Raw genomic sequence first — 21,340 nt, 5'->3', positions numbered from 1 at the left:
AGGGGCTCCAGCAGTCACGATGAAAGAATGTAGTAAAATTCAGCATTAATTTAGTTCCTATTGTGACAGAGGGGCTATCTTATTTTCCACATCCCAGAAAAGCAGTCAGTCTTAAATGAGCTACATCTCAGTGGTTTCTAAGAAGGATAAATATCATTAGTACTGGATTGGAGGCAGTGAGAAAGGCAGATACTAAGGAGAATGAGGTACAGGTAACAAATGAAAAGAAATTCTCCCCCAAAACCACAAGGCAAGTGGTAGAAATAAGGAGCAAAGGGGCAGTTAAATCCATCCTCAGACACTTACTAGCTGAGTGACCCTAGGCAAGTCGTTCAACACAGACTGCCTCAAAAAATAAAAAGAAAGAAAGAAAAGGGAAATGAGGAGAAAAAATGAATAGCATCCAACGGAAAGAACAACCTTCTACTCTTGTTAGGGAAGGAGAAGGGAGGGGAGGGAGTAAGTTATCTGTATAGTGCCTACTATGTGCCCGGCACTGAGCTAATACTATATCATATGCTTTTTCTATCCTACATTGGTATACAAGAAGCAGAAATATAAAAATATGCAAGCAAATATACTGGAACAAGACAAAGGTAAAGTGGTTTTGGTAGCTGGACTGGCAATGCAAGAGCCAAAACTTCTAAGTAACAAAGGACCCAGTTCCTGTCCTTAAGAGGCCTAGACGCTGATGGGGGGGTGGGGAAGGCAAAAAGATGTGGGATCCAGGAGGCAGCAGAGGAAAGAAGGGGCCCTACGGAGGAGGAAAGTGAGGGGGTGGGCCTGACTGTCTAGACCAGGGTCAGCCAACTGCTGCCTTTCTAAATGGGGGTCAGAGAACTAAGAACGGTTTCTCCATTTTTCAATACAATAAAACTTTTTTTTTATAAAGGCAAAAACCACTGTAGAAAAACAGACTGTCCAGTTTGCCCACACCTGTACATACTGTTGAGATTCACAGCAAGATCATGTGTTTATAGAGAATACTCCTCATTTCTTATCACACTTTGACATCTTATGTGTATGAGTGCATACATCCACATGGATTGCTGTGTCTCAATTGACCTGTTAACATTATAAGCTCGGTTAGGGCAGTGTATGACTCAATAAACCCAGTGGCTTCTTGTAGCTTCTACGATAGAATAGGAATGTTTCTGACCTTACAAATGGGTCGCAACTTGGCTCTCAGGCTAGCCACCTCTTTGTTTGCCATCCTGCTACACTCCTTGGACTTCTGTATTAACCCATCAGGATCTTTATCGTCTGGCAGATCACATCAGCTTTGGTTTTCGTTGCTCATCAGAACCCTCTAAATGGAAGGGAGAGGGGAGGTTTCTCCCCAAACTTCCATTTAGAGTCATTCATCTCTTTATTCCCCACCTCTGCATAAGCTCTTAGAAAGTAGGGATTTTTTTCTTATTTTTGGCTCTGTATTTCCAGTGCCTGGCATATAATCAGTGCTAGATAAATGCTTAGTTGACCTAACTCTCAAGCTGTATCTGCACTTCAAAGTATCTCCTAGATAAATTAACTTGGATATTCTACTGGATCCTTAAACTCAAAACACCTCAAATGGTACTCATCTATATCATCTTTCCAGGCAGGTAAGAATGCCCTGTTCCAGCCCAATCTCTCCTCACCTCTTAACTCACCTCCAGGAGGAGACGGTGCAAAGCAAGCACCAATCTGCCTTGCTCAAGGAAGATACTGACTAGGAGCTGCCTACCTTAGGGAAACCATGACCCCGGTCCCTAGACCCTTTGAACCCCTATGCACTCTATCCCACAGCTTCCCATGCCTCTTTCGAAGGACCGACCAAACCAACAGCACTTATTTTTAGAGCATCGTACTCCTAATTTCTTATCCCACGTTCACATTATACTGTGTGCATGGGATCTCACCTATATAGACTCAAGTTTTGTGGGGGCAGGGATCATGGTGTCTTCTTCTTTGTAATACCATGGCATCAAGTTCAGTACCTTATACACAGGAGGAAGTTGGAATGGATAAAAAGTGCTCCAAGGCATAAGACAGAATTATTCCCTTGGAGAAAAATAAAATAACATCTAAGCCTTTCAATGTCAACTGAACATTAAATGTATGTACATTCTGACTCTCTTATAAAAAACTGATAAAAAAGGATTCTAGAGAGAAAAGAACAAAAGAAAACAAGAGGCCAGCAAAATACCACTTGTATCTGCCCCATGTAGCCCAACATACATGTCACAGGGAGACAAGCTTACAAGAAAATGCATGTTATGCAGAAGTCACTGCTGCCAAAAAGCATCCTTAACATGCCTTCACTCCAAGTTTGGAGTTTTATTCAAAAGCCAAAGTCAAGGGTCAAATTGGTCATACAGAGCACTTCATTAGAAGTGCACCATCCTATGAGTAAACTTCAGTTAGAAGCCGAATGTGTAAAGTGATGACCATTCCTCAGTCCTGAAGTTGTAGCAGGTTCCTTTCCAAACTGGGTCAATGAATTAACACTTCAATTCAGCCAACAGTCAGGACTAAGTTAAAGAACATCACTTAAAGTATCAAGGTCAAACCCTGGCTAGTGGGAGAAAGTTGCTGAACAGTAAATTGAGCAGAAGCAGAAAGAACAATTTTTAATACGATACTTTTTTAAGGAAAAACAACTTCCAAAGACAAAAGGACTCTGATCAAAGCCAGATGTCCAGAGGATCTATCATGAAACGTGTTACCCACCTGCTGGTGAGACTAGATGGACTCAAGGAACAGGAAGAGACACGGCTGCTTTGTGCACTTGTTTTGCTTGACTACAGTTATTTATTACAAGGGTCCTTTTCTTATCTCTCAGTTTTTAATAGGGGAAAGGAGCAGCAACAATAATGATGTAAAAAATGTCACTGAAACTTTTTTTTTGATGCCTGGAGGAGAATGGAAGAGGGTTCAGAAGGAAACACAGACAAGTAAGGCAGCCTGGAAAGTAACATGTAGTATACTTTTTTTTTAAAGCAAGCAGCAAGGAATGGAGATTCATGGTTTCATATACAATCCTCTTTTTGTGTTCAACTGTGTCGAGGGAAATGCTCATTGCTTTGGCGTTTAGGTCAGAATAAATTGTTAAAACTCCTAATGCTTACACAAGGCAATGTTGGCCACAATGAACATTCTTCTTTTCTACATCAGAGATAACTTTTACAAAAAGACATCTGCACAAGGGCAATGGGAACTTTAAACTGCACCATCTCCTGCTTCCACACAAACGTGTACATCTTGCTGCCGACAGCCCTATGCGGTCAAGTTTATGTCTTACTTGCGTTCTCTAAAAACCTAGACAACGATCAAGCATGTCCAGGACATACACAATGAAGTAAGGAGGGATTATCCCATACTCTGTTCATTTCAACTTGTCTTTTTGTCAATGGTGAGAAACCAATGGAAATTACATAAGAACACTTCTAAAGCTGCCAGTTTGCCACAAAATCAGGAAAAGCTCAAGTGCAGAGTCTCACTATTGTATTTACAAAATAAAGAAATTGAGCAGATGCTTCCTAGGAGCTGTTTGAATGTGGCATTGTAGCTACTTAAATCTTTATTATTTGTAAAGAAGATAAGCTAGAAACCTTCCCATCAGGAGTGAAAGAAGGATGCCTATCGTCACCACTATCATTCAATATCGTATTAGAAATGCTAGCAATAACAATAAGAGAAGAAAAAGAAAGTGAAGGAATCAGATGGGCAATGATGCAATAAAACTATCTCTTTTTGCAGATGATATGATGATATACTTGGAATATCCTAGAGATTCAACTAAAAAGCTAGGTAAAACAATTAATAATTTAAGCAAAGTAGTAGGAGATAAAATAAGCCCACACAAATCATCAGCATTTCTATATATCACCAAAAAACCCTGCAAAGAGAAATAGAAAGAGATGCCTCATTTAAAATAACCATAGATAGCATTAAATAATCTGGGAGTATACCTGCCAAAATGAATCCAAGAACTACAAGAACATAATTATAAAACATGTTTTATGCAAATGAGTCAAATTTAAATAACTGGAGAAATATTAATTGTTCATAGGTAGGCAGAGCCAATATAATAAAAATGCCAATTCTGCCTAATCTACTTATTTTAATGCCATTCCAATTAAAGTGCCAAAAAATTATTTCACCAAGCTAGAAAAAATAATAACAAAATTCACTTGGAAGAACAAAAGGGGAAAGAATTTTTATAACCATTGTCTCTGATAAAGGCCCCATCTCTAAAATATACAGGGAACTGAGTCAAATTTATAAGAATACAAGTCATTCCCCAATTGAGAAATGGTCAAAGGATATGAACAGGCAGTTTTCAGAGGAAGAAATTAAAGCTATCTATAGGCCTGTAAAAAATGCTCGAAATCACTACTGATTAGAGAAATGCAAATCAAAACAACTCTTAGATACCATATCTCACCTGTCAGATTGGCTAACATGACAAAACAGGAAAATTATAAATGCTGGAGAGGATGTGGGAAAATTGGAACACTACTGCATTGTTGGTGGAGTTATGAACTGACCCAAATGTTCTGGAGAGCAATTTGGAACTACGCCCAAAGGGCTATAAAAAAGCGCATACCCTATAACCCAGCAATACCACTTCTAGGTCTGTTTCCCAAGGTGAATATGTTCCTAAATATTTATAGCAGCTTTGTGGTGACAAAGAACTAGAAATTGAGGGGATGCCCATCAACTGGGGAATGACTCAACAAGTTGTGGTATATGAGGCACAGTCTAGGATAACTGTCAATCGAATACATTTTCTTGGGGGCATAAAAAGGGGCATGTTGTCACCTTTTGAAAAAAGTTTGCTTCTATCCTATTTAATGACCCTACTAAAAGCTATTTAGTAAAACTAAAAGGTGACTGACTATGCAACACAGAGGAGGAATCTGGTTATAGGTTATACTGCAGGAGTGACCATGTGGAGCTGAGCTTGTTTTGCCTTTTATGGGATTATTCACAAGGGCTACTAGTGAATTCTCTTAAAATTCTATGCAGAAAGTTAAAATGTAGTCCCCAAAAAACACATGAAATTGCTTGTGTGTTTGTATAACTACCATCTGGAGCCAGAGCCTGGTCAGGGCAGTCTTTGGGAGCAGTGCCTAAACATTAGATTGTCTCACTGCCATTGTGCAGGCCTCTTTCCTTATTCTACCTGTCAGAAAGCAAAAATATTCACTACATTGGCATTAATTTCAAGACATCCTACTGCTTCCAGTGGAAGAGAAAAGTGAGTCCAGTGTAGATGCCACAGAGAACCATGATCTTAGTTACAGGTCTCTGAAAACACACACTTATTTTGGGGACATGTATCTTTAAATTTCTAATGTTGGGAAATGAATCAAATGGACAAAACATCATATTTGCAAACAAATATGATTTGCTCCAAGTGTCCGGCTGCCAAGAGCTACTTTCGGTCTATGCCAGGAAGCCACTGATGTGCCCTTATATTACTCCACCTTTCTCTCAAGGTGAGATCCCTCCCTAACTGGTCTTATTTCTCTTCAACTATACAACCTGAGCTACTTTTGACTCCTCAACCCAAAGGTGGTGTTGTTTACTGCTGACCATAATAAGCCTTTTAGTATCAGAATCCTGGAAGCTAATTTAATTGGAAGCAGGACCAGAAGGGAGAAAAAAGAAAATGGAAAGTAGCCAAGCAATTTCCCCTCTAACCAACTCCAGCAGCATTCAAATCTAGAAGCAACAAATTCCTGAACACCAAAGTGCTATTTTGAAGCAAGGTAAGATAATCCATCCCATAGATCTGCAGAAACATCCCAAGCCAAAGAATAACAGTCTGTGACTGATTAGGATAATTTTCCCTATCTTCCATCAAAGAACAGTACTGCTTAGGAGGGAGCTGTCCAGACCACTGCTCACACAGAAAAGCATAGTCCAAGATCTTGTTAACAAAGCAAGGACTACACACGACCAAAGAAAAGAGAGGGAAAGTGGCTTACCAAACTGTCCAACCCTCCTCCTAAGAGGTCCACGGCCCCCATCTGCATAGAGGAAACCTGCGGCACATTGACAGGAGGACCCAAGTCGAGGTTCAGAAGGTCACCCAGCAGGTCACCCTGAGAGGGGATGACTTGAGGCTGTTCCAGATTGGTTGTGGTGGTGGTGCCAACAGGACTGTCTCCAGCATCAGTGCTGTAAGAGTGGAGAGAAAAGGAGAATATGACAAAGTTGGTTCCATCTAGAACATAATTTTAAAAAACAAATAAGATGACTAACAGATATACTACATTAAAAAAACACAACAGATGTGAATAGATATTCTCAATTTAAACCCACTTCTTCAAACATTGTTTGCGTTGTCTCCCAGGTTTCTTGTTGTCTTTGATGTGACTCCACCCACAAGTGTCCAATAACTTTTGACTGACCAGACAACATGACCCTCATCACTTGATTTTAGTTCTCTCATGAAACAGATTTTGAGACAAAGAACGAGGAGACATTTCTGTCTTCTTGACTTCTGGGTCACCTGCAATTCTGTTGCTTTGAAATTATGGTGTTCCATGATCCCACCCTCTTCCCAAGACAGCATTACCTAGAAAATATCCTTAATAAAAACAATGGATTCTTTGCCAGGGATCAGTTTAAAGCCCTCTGAAAGTTCCTAAGGGCCATCCAGTCAACTCTCTTCCCTCAATTCAATTCTGGGCCTAACTCATTACCTACAATGTTTATCTTGGATGTATGTACTGATACAGCCATTCGACAGCCTGGCCTGACAACCATATGCCACACACTGAGCATAAGAACTTTCTCTCATGAGACAACTTTTCATTTATTTCATTTTTCCTAGCTGGATTATTAGAAGATTCCTTTTGACTAATCTCATTGAGGAGGTCCTATAATATTTTGGCACTTGCTCCCCCAAAAATAACTTAAGCCCTTTTTGGGGCCACATGATGAGAAATGAAGGTGATGAGATGAAAAAGGCCTTGAAGGAAAACAGAGGAAAAAAGGGAAAAGATTCTGTGAAGAGCCTGGAACACAAGTCTGGGCAGTTTGGATTTGATGTTATAGGCAATGATAAGTCATTGTAGGTTCCTGAATACTTGAATGATATAATGAAAATATATGGAAGCAGCCAATTGTAGAATGAATGCACATGAAGAAAATGAAGGCCGAGACATTAGCTGCTAGAATACCTCAGGTGAAAGTGAGGCGATGAAGTCCAGAACTAGGAGTAGTTGTGGAAATCCAAAAGGAAGAGATAGGTCCAAAGAATACTGAAGAAGTAGAATTGACAGAATTTAGTAATGGATGAGATGGGGGTGAGAGAAATGTAGAGAGAAGAGGAGGAAAAAATGTAGAGAGAAGAACTGAAATGACTGAGAGCAGAAAAGGCAAATAAGGGAATTCAGAGAATCACAAGTCAGTCTTATATCAACTGATGCAGTGAAAAAGAACCAAGAAAATAATCTATATAATCACTACCATAATGTAAATGAAAAACAAAAAGGCAGTTAAATTCAGATCAGATGCAATGGTCAGTACTACTCCCAAAGAACAGATGCTGAAACATCTTCCTCCTCTGAGAGGAAGGAAGAGAGACAGAGACTCCAGATGCAGAATACTGCAGATGCTGACACACACAGTAACTGTTTGCGTTGCGTTTATTTGCTTTTCTTTAATACGAGATAGTTGGGGAAGCAGAGCATAATTTTGAGAAAAAACCATGGTGTCAAAAAGGTTATCGACACAATTTTTTAAAGATATACTTTAAAAAAGAGAGAGAGAAAGGAAGAAAATGACAGAAGCACCAGGAAAGCAGTGGCACTACTAATGGTAAAACAAAAAGGGTGGGGTGGGGTTTCAAGCTTAACTTTTTAGTAATGGTTCCATACCCATTTAGGAAGAAAGGGAAGAGAAAGATCTGAGCTAGAGAAACAAACTAGTCAATAGATTTTATATATGTAACAATGGAAAACATAAGAATTGCTAAATTCTGCTAAGAGATCAAGTAATCAAAAGAGAAGGAACAAAGGGCTTTGACAGCACACCCAAAGTTAATGGGCAGGTGGTAGGAAAGGATAAAGAACAGTCATAAAGGGTACAAAAAATCAATCCAACAAGAGTAAATGAGAACCCAGTCATGGAAGCCAAAGAAGCCTCAAACTTCAAGAAGGTAATCAGTGTCAAGTACAGCAGGGTGGTGAAAGGAAAAGAAAACTGGCCAGGAGCCCCCCAAGATTCCACCACATCCACACCTGATACCCAAGGCCCTATCTGCCACTGAGTAATGTGTACGATTATATGAGTTAGCAACATCAACAAGTAGCAAGCAGACCAAGTAACAAGAAAGAGAGTATACACAAATCCTGCAGATCTGAAATGGAAAGCTCAGAACAAGCAGGTCCAGGGAAGGAACCACTTGCAGATACAAAAACTTCTTTTAAGAAACTGCGCGCCCACAGGCACGCACACACACACATACTTTCTCTCTCTCTCTTAATAGACAAGAATTGGATTTTTATCAACAGCTCATGGGAAGTAACAGTAAGGTTAACCATAAAGGAATCTTTCAAAATGCTGAGGTGTTCCTACATTAGACAAATATTTACCACCTCAACCCCACACTCTGGCAGAAAAGTGTAAGATACACTCAACAACTGGTCTCTTATTCTACTCAAGTAGCAACCAAGATTAAATGGACTATTTAATTTAAAAAAATAAGAATTCCACCCAAGATACAACCTATCTAGTAATGAAGGTGTTTTAAACCATTAGAAAAGACAGAATAGCAAGTTTCATTTCATGTTGTATACAATAATACTTACTAACCTCAAACTGCAAATTAACACTAGTGTCAGCAATACTTCTAAAAGCATTCCATTAGCTGTGTGTGTGTGTGTGTGTGTGTGTGTGTGTGTGTGTGTGTGTGTGTTTTAAAGAGGAATCTTTTTGTGCCAACTAAATTCCTTGTTAATAAAAGCTGGCACGAGTGGCAGCAGCAACTCAAAAATGATACCAGGGAGGGGATCATATAATAAATCATCAAACAACCAATTCAGAGACCCCAATCAAAAAAAGGTCTTTAAAAAAAGGTTTCCTTGAAAAGTTTAATGATTGGTTTTATTTCTTTCCTTGTGTCCCAAAGAAAATTTCCTTATAGTTTTCCCCTTTATATCTAACAGCCACTCAGAAAAAGAAGAGACCTGGAATCCCTGAAGGTTGCATATATCATAAAGTTAAGGGTGAAACAGGCTACCCATTTCTCCTTTGGTACTTTGGAGTAAGCATAGGGACAGCTTACTTAGCAAATCAGTGTACCCCAAATAAACCAAGCTCTAGGGCAGCATAACCTGGGTTCCAGGCTTACAACTATGCAAGTGACCTTGGCCAAGGCCCTTTAGCCTTAGGGCCCTGGGTACCTCTCTGAAGGGCCAGTCAGCTGCTGACTCAGTGGAGGGAAGTTTCCTACACCAAGGAAACCACAGGTCCAGACACCCCCCCCCCCAAATAAGGGTCTGGCACTGGGGATCAAATGCCAAAGTGAGGCATCCCCTATACTCAGGGAGCTTGGACTCCTGGAAATAATGCCACTTCACTTCTGTCAGAAGGGGTTTAAAAAGTTCATATTAAGGGTCACATCATCATTTTCATTAAAAGAATGTCTGCTCCTTTTGTTGTCAACAACAAAGCAATGAATTTCCATATTTTACCTCCCATGTAACATTTTTAGAAAAGCCTTATGAATTTTAATGGCTTCTTTAGACACATCATTCATAAAAGCAAAATGCTACCCACAGACAGAGATATGGAGGTAGAAAGGAAAGGCCACCATGCCCCACCAGAACCCCAGTCCCTGGTCAGAATCTCCGTCTACACAGTCTGCTATAGAGAGAGAGAGAGAGAGAGAGAGAGCTCTCTGAAGAAAGGTCACCTGATTGGCCACTACTGATCTACTCTAATCACGAAAACTGTGGCCTGGCTACAGTCACAAGAGGGAAATGAGGCCAGGCCAAGACTGCAGGCCAACACTCCTTAGCCCTGCTCCATCTCTGCCCTGGGACAACAGGCAAATGCATCTCAGAGCTGAGCTTCATTTTGTTTTAGTAAAACAAACTCTCCCTGATAGCTAACTACCATGAAGGGATGCTATAAGGATAACTGAGGTGTTAACAGTACTGGATAACTAGAACGAAACTTGGTGGTCTCTCATTTATCATTCAGCACTCCCTCATCCCCAACATTCTTTCACCTCAGGGCTAGTCTTTTTGTTTGAAATGGCCCAGCTCAAGGGATGTTACAAAAAATAGTTTTAATTCCTAGCAGGCAAACCTTGGATGTCAGTTTGATAGGGCAGTACCCCAAATTTCAATGATCACAAAAGAGGCAACGCTAAAATAATCATACCTGGCATTTTCAAGTGTTGTTACAGGAATAAAAAGGTCTTACACACACAACCAGCTGAGTGATGATAAATGAAGCCAACCCATTTCACTTAATTTGACTTTTTGTAGAAGGGTGGTCAGGAAATAATCTAGTTTTTAGTCAGACAAGATCCACCTCTCCCTAAAGACAGCTCTTGCTATAACTGTTTTATTATTAAAGAGGGAAATCTAGCTCTCTGAAAATAACCACAAGAGAGGGATTTCCATCACTCTGGACCAATCTTTTCCACGGCTGATACCAAAACAGATAATGGAAACGTCTTACTAGGCTGACAGTTTAGAAATGTTACTTGCAACTGCCTTAACATCTCGTTTTTTATTTCTAAAACATCCCCACAGCAGGGAACTGAAATGTAATACATTTTATAAAGTTCTATTTTTCATCTAACTCTCCCAGCTATCAACCCCGATAACGAACCGAATTTGCCCAAGCATCTGGTATTCAGCAATAAGCTTGCTCTTTGACATCAAAATTCTATCAGTAACTACAAGTTCCCTGGGCCTGGACCCAGGCCATAAATTCTGACCCACAAGAGAATAAGAGCACTGGGTTCACCACCATCACTAGCAGCCAGCAGAGGGACTTCTTTCCCAGGAGACTCCCCCTCTGGCAGGGTAAACCCTACCCCACTCAGCTGGATCTTTCTCCAAGGTGCTTACCTCCCATGATGAATGGGCAAATGTTTTCGGTGGATTCCATGGCTCCCCTCAACAAAAGCATTGGGAGGCTTATGATATACAGAGGCCAAAGAACCGATGTGACAGATGAGCTCGTCCAAGAGGGTAGGCTCAATCAGGTCTGTCTCCTCAGAGATCAGGGGTTTTTCGGATAAAACTACTTCCTTGGCTGTCACAGGATCCGTGGAAAGAAGGCGCCAGTAGATATAGCCCCGGTCTCGAAGGTCAGGGTTATCAGAATCCTACAGAAAAAGCAAGGAGTTCTTTTGGATTTTACCTGCATAGAGAAACCCAAACTTCTTCATCTTACGATGCTTGGTGTATATATGAAACATAGCTTTTTAAAGAGGGTCATCTTATGTCTTCTAACTCAGCAAGGAATAAAACTGAAAAATGTCATTCAAAAATTAAAAGAAACACTAAAACAAAGAAAAACTCCAAAAACTCAGTGTAAAACTATCAGAACTCTAGATAAGGCTTAGAAGACTTAAAAATACAAGGCCAAACAATTAAGCAAGTTTTACAACAGCTCCTATATGTCTTTTACTTAAATATCCACCTAAAGAATGTTTCCTTCTCAGTTTCTGCCAACCCAGGTCAATCTTGACCTGCAATTTCAGGTACTGATTTTTTTAAAAGCACTTTTTGTTTTAGAGTAAAATCATTTAACTTGGGGTTGAGATTTATGCAAAGATCTCCCAAAATTTTCATCTTGTGAGAAGCCATGTAGTTTAGTGTTAGAAGCACTTGAAACATTAACTCATGTGACCTAAGGCACAAGCCCCCTGTAGCTCACCTTGGAAGTCACTCATCCAAACTCAACTATTTGAACCATGAAGGAAGCACGGAAATACAATGTCCCAGTCTAGCCTCTGAAGTTTTTGTCCTTCATGGAAGAGTCCCTCTGGTCCTGACTTAAGAGTCTATTTTTGAAGATTTGAACAAAGCTAGTTGTGGTTTCCTAGACTGAAGAAGAATTTGAAGCAGCAAACCAGAAATCTGGAAGTTAGAGAAAAAAAGGTGGGGACATGGACCACCAGATATGTCTGACACCTGAGATAAAGGAAGTCTAGAAAATTACAAGGAGCAGACACATGAACTAAGTTACAGGGAGGGGAAGGGACACAGAATTTGAGGGCAAATATTCACACATGATCTTCCAAAGTCTGAACATACAGCAACATACATCCCAGTGCAGAAGAGGTCCCAAAGCCCCACTTCCTTCCCCATCTTCTCAAATGCTTGCAATCCTGCTTCTATCCCCACCATCTGAGTCTTGACTGTTCCCTTAAAGAATCATTAATGACTTTTTTTTAAAAAAATATTTTATTGGTATCTTTTGTCTTTACATCACCTAGATTTCCTATTGTAACTTTACCCTTCTTCCTCCCAAAGAGCCACCTCTTGTAACAAAGAATTTTTTTCAAAAAAAAAAAAAAAGGGGGGGGGTGGAGAAGAAAAAAAATTCTGCAAAACTGACCAACAGAGCAAAAAGAAAAATCTGACTTCACATGCACTTTGGCACACTTGTGGAGCCAGAGGCACCTTATAATCTCTCAACGTTTCATTTGGATTGTTGCGTGGTCAATATTGTTTCCATCTCCAACGTCACAGTCATCTTCTACGTTGTTTTCCTGCCCTGTTCACATCACTTTTCATGAGTTGACCTAAGTTTTCCTATGTTTTTCAGCACTCTGCACTCTCATGGGTTTAGCTATTCCACAACTGAGGGCATCTATTTTGCTGCTGCTGCACAAGGTGTTGCTGTAAAGATTTTGGCTTATGTGAAGGCTTTCTTTTTATCAAAAAATTCTTTGAAGTATATGCCTAGCAGTAAATACTAATAAAAAGCCAGAGTATTGAGAACTTAATGGATTCATGGTAACCTGGAAGAAAAGAGTTTCTGTGGAGTGGTGGGATTCGAAGCCAGGGACTGAGAAGTGAGAAGGAGGTAAGAGAAGGGAGGCAACAAGGACAGGTAAGTCTTCTGGAGCTTGGGCTCTAAGAGATAAGATGGTGGCTGAGGGAACGGTGAGGTCAAGGAGGCCAGAAGACAAGGAGATCGATTGAGAAAACGGGGAGGAATGGGGTGATGAGAGGTGACAGTACAGACGAGGTCCAGGAAGAATGAAGCAGAAAGAAAAAGGAACAGATATGACATTATCATAAGAGTATAAGGAATGTCGAGTTTCACAGGATCACGGAGGTGACAGTTATGGCAAGCAGCTCAATAACTCAACACTGAGAGACAGACAGGATGCAGCAGATGCCAGGTGGGTCAAACTGGTAACCCCTCCCCCCACACCAGGAGCTCGAGAGCCCCGGGAAGAACAGCCTCCTGCAGATAAACACCAAAGCAGGGAAACTGAACCCCCTCGCTCACAGGAGTGACTCCTTCAGAAAGGAGACAAAACGACCAGTAGTTTATAGCAGTAAGGATCTGCTCTCAGGGACTGAGCCTCAGAGAAGAAGAGGGTCTGGGAGTGACGACAAGGAGCCAGATGTTGTAGGCTGATGCTTCCTCCTGGTGCAGCAAGTCAACGAGCAGGAGAAAAAGAACTCCCAGCCTGGAGAGGGTGGCCAGGATGTCACAACTTCTGGAGAGAGTCAGGTTTCCATGAACTACCAACCAGGGGCAGCTCAATGGGAAAGTGCAGAGTGCTGCACCTGCAGTCAGGAAGAGCTGCGTTCCAAGCCAGCCTCAGACACTTAACTAACTGTGCTAGCTGCTGCTATTAGTATTAATACTACCATCGTCTGCCCTCCCTGTACAGATAACTCCCAAAATGTATCTCCCAAGCCCCAGACACCCTTTCCTGATTACCTGTAAGAAATTTCTACCTGGACGTTCCAGTCCGAGTCAAAACTAACACATTAAGAAGCAAGCTTATCAGCTTTCCCACTAAACCTGCTCCCTCCAAAATGTACGGTGGAGAGAGCACTGGATCTGGAATCAGGAGACCTCTAGTCCTGTTGAGGAGCAGCATGTGCTCAGCTGCCCTCTTCCAGCCCAAACCAAAAGCAGGAGAGGGCTTCCGGATGCCCATTTCCCATCACTCTGAACGCTGACTCGTCGTGCCTTTGTGTGCGCAGCCACTTCACTGTCTCCCTACTCATCTGAAGACCATCCTGAATCAGGCTGAATGGAAATGTGGAATCAAAAGTCAGATGCCTATTGTGATCATAGGGTGCTTTTGTGAGCTCCGAGTCCTGTTGGGTCTCCTTAGGACCCAAAATTCATGGTTTCGAAACCAAAGAGATTCCAAAGCATACCGAAAAGGCAGACCCCACTAGACAGAACAGCTCTTTCTATTTCACTTCCAACAGACAGTCTCCAAAATAAAAGCGAAAATAACAAGTGGTGCAATGGGCAGAATCCTGGGCCTGGAAGAAGGAAGACCTGTGTGACCCTGTGCACAGGCTCCATTTGCCTCAGTTTCCTCAACCATAAAATGAGGATTACATTTAGCACAGTGCCTGGCACACAGTAGGTGCTACAGAATTGCTTATTCCCTTCCTTTCCTTCTCTTTCCACTCCAGTGGAAGCTGAGAGCTGGGAGACTTTTACTAAAAGTCTAAAGAAGGTGCTTGCTTTGTATCTGGTCACAACTGTATGTTTTACTACCAAGTTTTCTAAAACAAGCAAATGAGTATAAAAACAGGAAAAGATAAAATCTTGGAAACAGTCCCTAATTTAAGGCTGTTTTTTTTTTAATTTCCAATCAAAATTTTTCATTTTAATAGTACCTTAATTTATTAACTTCTTTGATTATCAAGGAGCACAAAGGGCTTTGCACATATTTCATTTAATTCTCACCAATCCAGGGAAACAGCAGATCTTGTTTCCTGTGCTCACAATGATGTGTTAAATGTTCTGATGGAGGGAGCGAGAGAAGCCTGTGAGCCTTCCCCTTTAACTCATCACTCTCTCCCAGCCTCATCCGCTTTATGCAGCTCAAAATCATGAGCTTTGAGTTGTGAGGTTGCCAAAAAGATGCCAAAGAGCTCATCAAAGGGGAGGTTGATCTCTATATATACTTTGCCACATTATGTCTCCCTTTTGTTAATTAAAAAGACAGAAAAGGCCAAGGTGATTAAAATAAACTGGAGAACAACATCACTTGGCACCAAATGTGAAATAATCACCCGACAGCAGGTCTTGGAGCTCCACTCACTGTTTCTGCAAAGGCTAAGTCAGGTCGACAGGGCAGGAGTGAGCCTCTCAAGGTCTCTGTCAATCTTATGGTTCTACAATTCTGGAAACTCAGAATCAGGAAAGGGAGGATATTCGATTGAACAAAGCCAATGTTTAATAATAGTTACCACCTTACTACCAAGAATGTGGCTCCTCACAGAGGCAGCCTGCTGTAGTGCATGACGTTAGAACCACCGGCCCACACTGGCTCTGTGACCCATGGTACTCTGGGCAACTCTCTAAGACTCAAAGTTGCAGAGAAATTTTTCCTCACCTGAGTGTTCCTTATACCAATAAAAGCATAAGTCTCTATCCTTATCTGTTCTACAAAGAAAAGAAAATGCTCATGAGAGTGCAAAAACAGTACTTCAAACATGTTACTAGGAACCCTCTGGACTGGGGACATGAAACCAGTAGACCCTGAAGACAATGTATCACTCCACAAGCTGGTATAAAGTCACAAGGTCTAGAAACAACACCATGAACAAAGACAAAACCAGAAAGGGTAAAGTGAGTGTCTCAACCCAAATTCTGAACCTGGAAACATCTTTCTGAAAGGTGGCAAAACTCACAAATCTCAAAGTGGTTCTCTTTAGTCATTTCAGGATACAAAAAGATCCCAGACAATCACTCTCCTCCAAGACCAAGGTTGTTCAAAGGTAGCAACAGTAGAAAAAAGAATTCCTTTCATTCTTCTGATCTAAATTGCAGCCTCATTTTTCTAATTATCTAAGCAATGAAAAATCAGCTGCCATCAGCGATGGCTTCATTTTCTGATAGCCATTTTCAAGAGGGTAGAATATCAACTAACACGACAAAGCATCATAAACACTGAGTGAGGGGAACATTTAGGAGTCGGAACAATGAATGAAAGAATATTTTTGCCAAGGTTCCATTTCTGGATCTGTCACCTGCTTTCAAAGAGACTTTGGCTGAGTCACCTACCATGTCTATGTGATAATTTCATCTACGAAACAGGAACTGTGGTAACTCAGAAAAAGTCACTGTCAAATTCAGCCACCAAAACACTCTTTTAATAAAAGGGAAAAAAATTAAAGACTATTTCATGAAAATTTATAAATGTTTAATTACCTATAAAGTCAACTCACAGACAAATAATAGTAAACTACCCAAATTCAACAAATGCAGAAAACTTCCTTTATTTTATTATCAAGACAACCCTATGACATGTAAAGGCAGTGTGTCCTTCAGGCCGAGGCCTCTCACAATGACCATTGCTTGGAGGCTGTTCCATTACAGACAAGGAAATAGAAACAGCCACGTCGGACCCTGTACTCACTGAGCACTCTTACCTGAGTGGCCAAGCTCAAGACTTGCTGGACCAGCTCCTGCGTTTCTGAGGGTTTCTTGAGAAACAGCTTCACTATCGCTGTGAGCAGGGTCAGCTGCACCTATACGCACAGAGGTCAAGGACAGTAAGGTAAGTCAGGTCTTTGGGCCAGCCCACAGCATTTACAACAAAAAGATGGCCTTCCCCATTTAGTTTCTTCTCCCTTATGAAGACAATGGGGAAGCTGGTACCCTATGGAACTTTATTATCTTGACTAATGGATAAGAGCTAAAATTCACCATCATGTAAAGTGGTGTTCAAAAATAATTGCTTTGGTTTCCTGAGCCAGATAGTTGATAATCTTTTTAGAAATTCATTATGAAGTGGTCCCTGACCAATTTCTAAATTATTTACTTCCAACCACAAGCTACTTAGTAGTTACAACTTTAGAAGACTATGGAAACAGCAGTCACTTTGGGACAAAAGCAGAGACATGTCAGGACTGAAGGCAGCTAAATGTGGCCTTCTGGTAAGTGCAAGTAATAAACAGCTTAACTAAGAAGCTGCTTGTCTAAAATGTGAATTATCTGAAGATGGTTTATTAAGATTACTACAAATAAATAACCATCAATTCTCCTACATAGCAGTTAGTTCAAAGGTCAGTAATAGAGTTTTAATTGTGCCTCTCTACTCTAAGTGATGGAGTTATGGTTTGCCAAGAATTAATGAGTACAACTCAAAAGTGTACTGAGATCTGGGAAAGAAACAACCAACTTGCAGTATTTACACCCATTTCAAATATGTTATGTACTGAGGAGCGCCAGTGAAAACTCCTAGCTGAATCCTACCATAAGAAAGACTCAGGGTACAGCAAAGAGAAAGCTGACCTGAGTACTCTCATCATGGAAGCCCTCCAGGAAACTCTCCAGGAGCTCGTCTGCATTATCGATTCTCTCAGCATATTCTCCTACGATCCAGATCATGGCAGCTCGAGCATCTGGCTCGTCAAGGGAATCAAGGTTCTCACACAGGGTAGCGATGATACTTTCATACCTAACACAACAAACACAGGTCTGATTACTCAAGACTCATATTCAACAGCAAAGCCAGGTGAGATACTAGGATGAACACACCAGAATCAAACTGCCAAAGCTAAATCACGGGTATGAAAAATAATGTAACCCACAAGATTATTGTTTTAAAACGTCTTCTTAAAATTGTCCTCTGCAGAATCTTACTAGGCAAAACACACACACGCGCGCGTGCGCGCACATACACACATCCCCATATACCTTCAGCAGGACCTAAAAGTCCCCTGATGCGTACAGTAATACCGCCTTTTATTTCTACAGGATTCTTCTTTCTTAGATCAAAAAGAACTTCCATCGTCCCAACATATTTTCCCATCACAATTAGGAGCTAGGGATGCTGCTTGAGTGGATGCAGAGAAACATTCAGTGGCTTCCTTAGAGCCCAAAGTTCTAAACCAGCTAAGAACAGATGAGGAGCCAGAACCCAAGAGATCCTGGGGTCTCCTTTCACCCCAAAGGCTTCTTGTCCCTGAGAAATCCAGATCTCTTCTCCTTCACAATCCTTCTCTGCTGTAGAGGAACCAATATACGCAAGAGTGACTTTTAGAGGTCCCCAGGAGTGCTCATTTCTGTCATGAGAACCCTTCTCTTTGACCAAAATAGCCCCGACCAGAGCAGTGGATCCTGGCATGACACAACCATTGCACTGCCCCACCCCCACCCCCCACGCACCCCGCCCCCCCCATTTCGCAATGACATCAGCCTCTCACCAAAGTCAACAGCGGCAGAACTTCTCTATCAATAACAGCAATGAGAAAAAACCAAGCCCCTATCACCCCACCAAGATAAACACCAGCATTCTTCCCACAGTCAACTTCTGCGAACCTCTTTCAGGTTCTGCTAACCAGCCAGCTGCTTCACTTCAAAATGCATGTCAACTAGTTCTTTAACTCGCACCTGCTTATACCCCTTCAATACATGGCCCAGACCATCCCATCAAGTCTGACCAGGAGCTCCATCATTATGAAGTAAAATGAATGTTTTTGCAATACAAAACAACTGATTTTAGACTGAGGTTTTCAGTTCCTTGATTGCTTCCTAAAAAGGACTATTTTGCTTAGCAAAAGCACCTCAACTTGTAAGGGATGTGGAATGGAAGGTAGATTTCTGCACCTTCTGGCTGGCAGACACAGCACTGCTCCACCACAGGCCTGCAGGAGACAGTCAGATACATGATTATTACATGTCTACTAACTGTCCACCAAAGGCTCCATATCACAGGAACATGCCATACAGTCATCCCCTGGCTTTAACATGGCTTCAAATTCAGAAGAATCAAAGCTTATTGTAAATGCTTATGCTGAACAGGCAATCTGTGTGGATATGACCATCACACCAACTTTTTAAAGAATAAAGCAAAGCAGATACCAGGTGACAGTTTCTCACAGAGCTGCCTTACAGGTCACTGTTTTTCCCCAGGGCCTGAGGAGCAAATTTTAAGCAGTCTTCCCTCCTCCCTTCTCCTCCTCATCTCACATACTTGTTGGGATATTTGCGGAAGATGTCTCTGATGACAACAATTGCCTCCTGAACCACGTAGTTGACTTTGGTCTGGATAAGGTCCAGCAACGTGCTCACACAGCGCTCGGCAGATTGCTGAGAAGAACAAAAATGTGACAAGTCAGATGGATGGTCAGAAATCTGGTGTTCTACCCAGGAGGCGTAAATTGTTGTCACCACTTGGTGAGCAATTTTCCAATGCACTAAGTAAAAAATTAAGACATAACATGGCCAAGGTTCTACCAGAGTTTAGGCTGCTAAGGAACCAAATACTGGATGCACACTTAACTTTTCAACTAGCCATACAACAAACATCTGCTCCCTTCCCAGAAACAGACAATACCTCAGATGACACAATTTACCCCAGAGATGGGATTGAGGGGAGTCTTAGGACATTACTAAAGAAAGACATCTGTAAGCTTCAGTCAACTACAATCCTTGACAGGCTGGGAACCTTGGAAAAGCACAGGCTCCTAAACCCTACATTTGATCTGTAAAGTTGGGGTAAGCTCTTAGTCATTAGAGCACTACACTTATTATATTATACACAGTCTGCTGTTTGCAGACTGACAGGTAGTTGTGGTCTTCCCCATTAGAAGAAGGATGTAGAAGAGGAATGGCTTTGTTCTTTGTACTTTCATCTTTAGCACCTAGCGTATAGTAGGCTCTTAATAAATATCTGTTGATTGATACAGGAATAAAAATCATTAAAGCAACACTTGGGTTCTAGGCAAATGTGCAGTAAGAATAAGCATTGTGAAAATCAAAATGATAGAAGGAGGCTGGCCAGGTGTGGCAAAGTATAATGAAAAAAGAGGACTGACTTGGAGTTGGAGGACCTGGAGAGAGCCCTGGCTCTGGCACTGGTCATCTGTGTCACTACTTTCCCTCGTCTGGCTCTGATGACCTCTAAGATCCCTTCTGTCTCTATGACCAAGGGCTGAAATGAAAACCCGCAGCCAGCCTATAGAAGGGGCACAAAGCTCAGAGTGAAGGCTGCACTTGCCTTGATATCTACCACTAAGTCTCTTTTTAGCTGATACTGAAACTAGAAAGACCTTCAGGATTGCCTTCCTCTGGATCTCATAACCTGTCAGAAACTTACCTATGACAGGCCCTTTCTATTGCTTTTCCCCAAAGGATACTCAAGTTGTGATCTAATTCTCCAATAACCCCAGATTCACTGGCATCCTAAGCAAACACTAGGTCACCCAAGGTACACAGCACTGTACTGATGCTATACATTTAGGTAAATTTGTCCATCACATCACTAGATTCAATTTGTATCTCATGAAACTTGACTATATCTAATGTAAATCCTGTTTTTTTTCCAAAACAATTCAAGCAAAACAGACACATTGTTGTAGTTTATTTTCATGTTATTAAAAGTTCATATCCAGCATTAACACCTTGCTGGTTAGTAGACCCTTGTCTCACAAATAAGCCCTAAACTCAAACCAGTAATCCACTCTTTATAACAATCACACAGAGCACTAGAAGAATACCGCCAGAGAGAAAGGCCTTTGGACACTGCATGAATCAAAGGTCAGCCAGGAGGCCCTCTGGTCCAAAAAGGGACAATCAGTGTAACTTCAACAGTTCCTACAAAAACAGCTAGACAGTTTTCTTGCCCTTGTTTCAGGCTATGGGGATATGAGGGAGACGGATCCTCCCCCTGATAAAAGCGTTTTCTCTAAGTGGACACTAGGTAGAATCATTCTCATGGTCATGTTCACTGCCCAACCCTGGATGAGAGAGAATTAAATAGCAAACAGTATTCAAGCATTAACATCTAGTTTCCTTGGAAAATCCATTCCTGCCAGGTACACCATGAAAGGTGAAGTCCAACAGCTAAGCAGCCAACCAAATCTAACTCTAGCTTCCTGAAGAAGACCAAGAAAGCTTTTAGTTGGTCACAATACGTAACAGCAATAGCCATTAGGAATTTGGATGGTCTAACCATGCTAGGCCTAGAGAATATTAATTTTGGAGTGAGGTGGTCAATTTTGTTTTATTTTTAAAGAGAAGCTAACATATGGATCTTTACAAAGCACTGACTTTGAAATGGACTGCCACGAATACAAAAATCCACCATCACAGTACTTAATGGAGTATCATTTACACACGTAGATAATCTTACCAGGACAACACATGTATA

General features: G+C 41.3%; 1 protein-coding gene across 2 annotated transcripts in view; it reads right to left on the bottom strand.

Moving 5' to 3' along the window:
* Window positions 1-21,340, bottom strand: part of AP2B1 (adaptor related protein complex 2 subunit beta 1) — a 122,252-nt gene that overhangs the window by 55,787 nt on the left and 45,125 nt on the right. For both annotated transcript variants that reach the window (XM_036766614.1, XM_036766615.1), the window contains exons 10-14: window positions 19,163-19,278; window positions 17,479-17,644; window positions 16,614-16,712; window positions 11,088-11,347; window positions 5,979-6,171 (exon numbers count right to left, since the gene is read on the bottom strand). In XM_036766614.1, coding sequence (XP_036622509.1) covers window positions 5,979-6,171; window positions 11,088-11,347; window positions 16,614-16,712; window positions 17,479-17,644; window positions 19,163-19,278 — 834 coding nt within the window. The remainder of the gene's footprint in view (window positions 1-5,978; window positions 6,172-11,087; window positions 11,348-16,613; window positions 16,713-17,478; window positions 17,645-19,162; window positions 19,279-21,340) is intronic.

The sequence above is a fragment of the Trichosurus vulpecula genome, chromosome 7 (genome assembly GCF_011100635.1).
Source record: "Trichosurus vulpecula isolate mTriVul1 chromosome 7, mTriVul1.pri, whole genome shotgun sequence".
Classification (NCBI taxonomy): domain Eukaryota; kingdom Metazoa; phylum Chordata; class Mammalia; order Diprotodontia; family Phalangeridae; genus Trichosurus; species Trichosurus vulpecula.
This window is presented reverse-complemented; position numbering and strand designations above follow the sequence as displayed.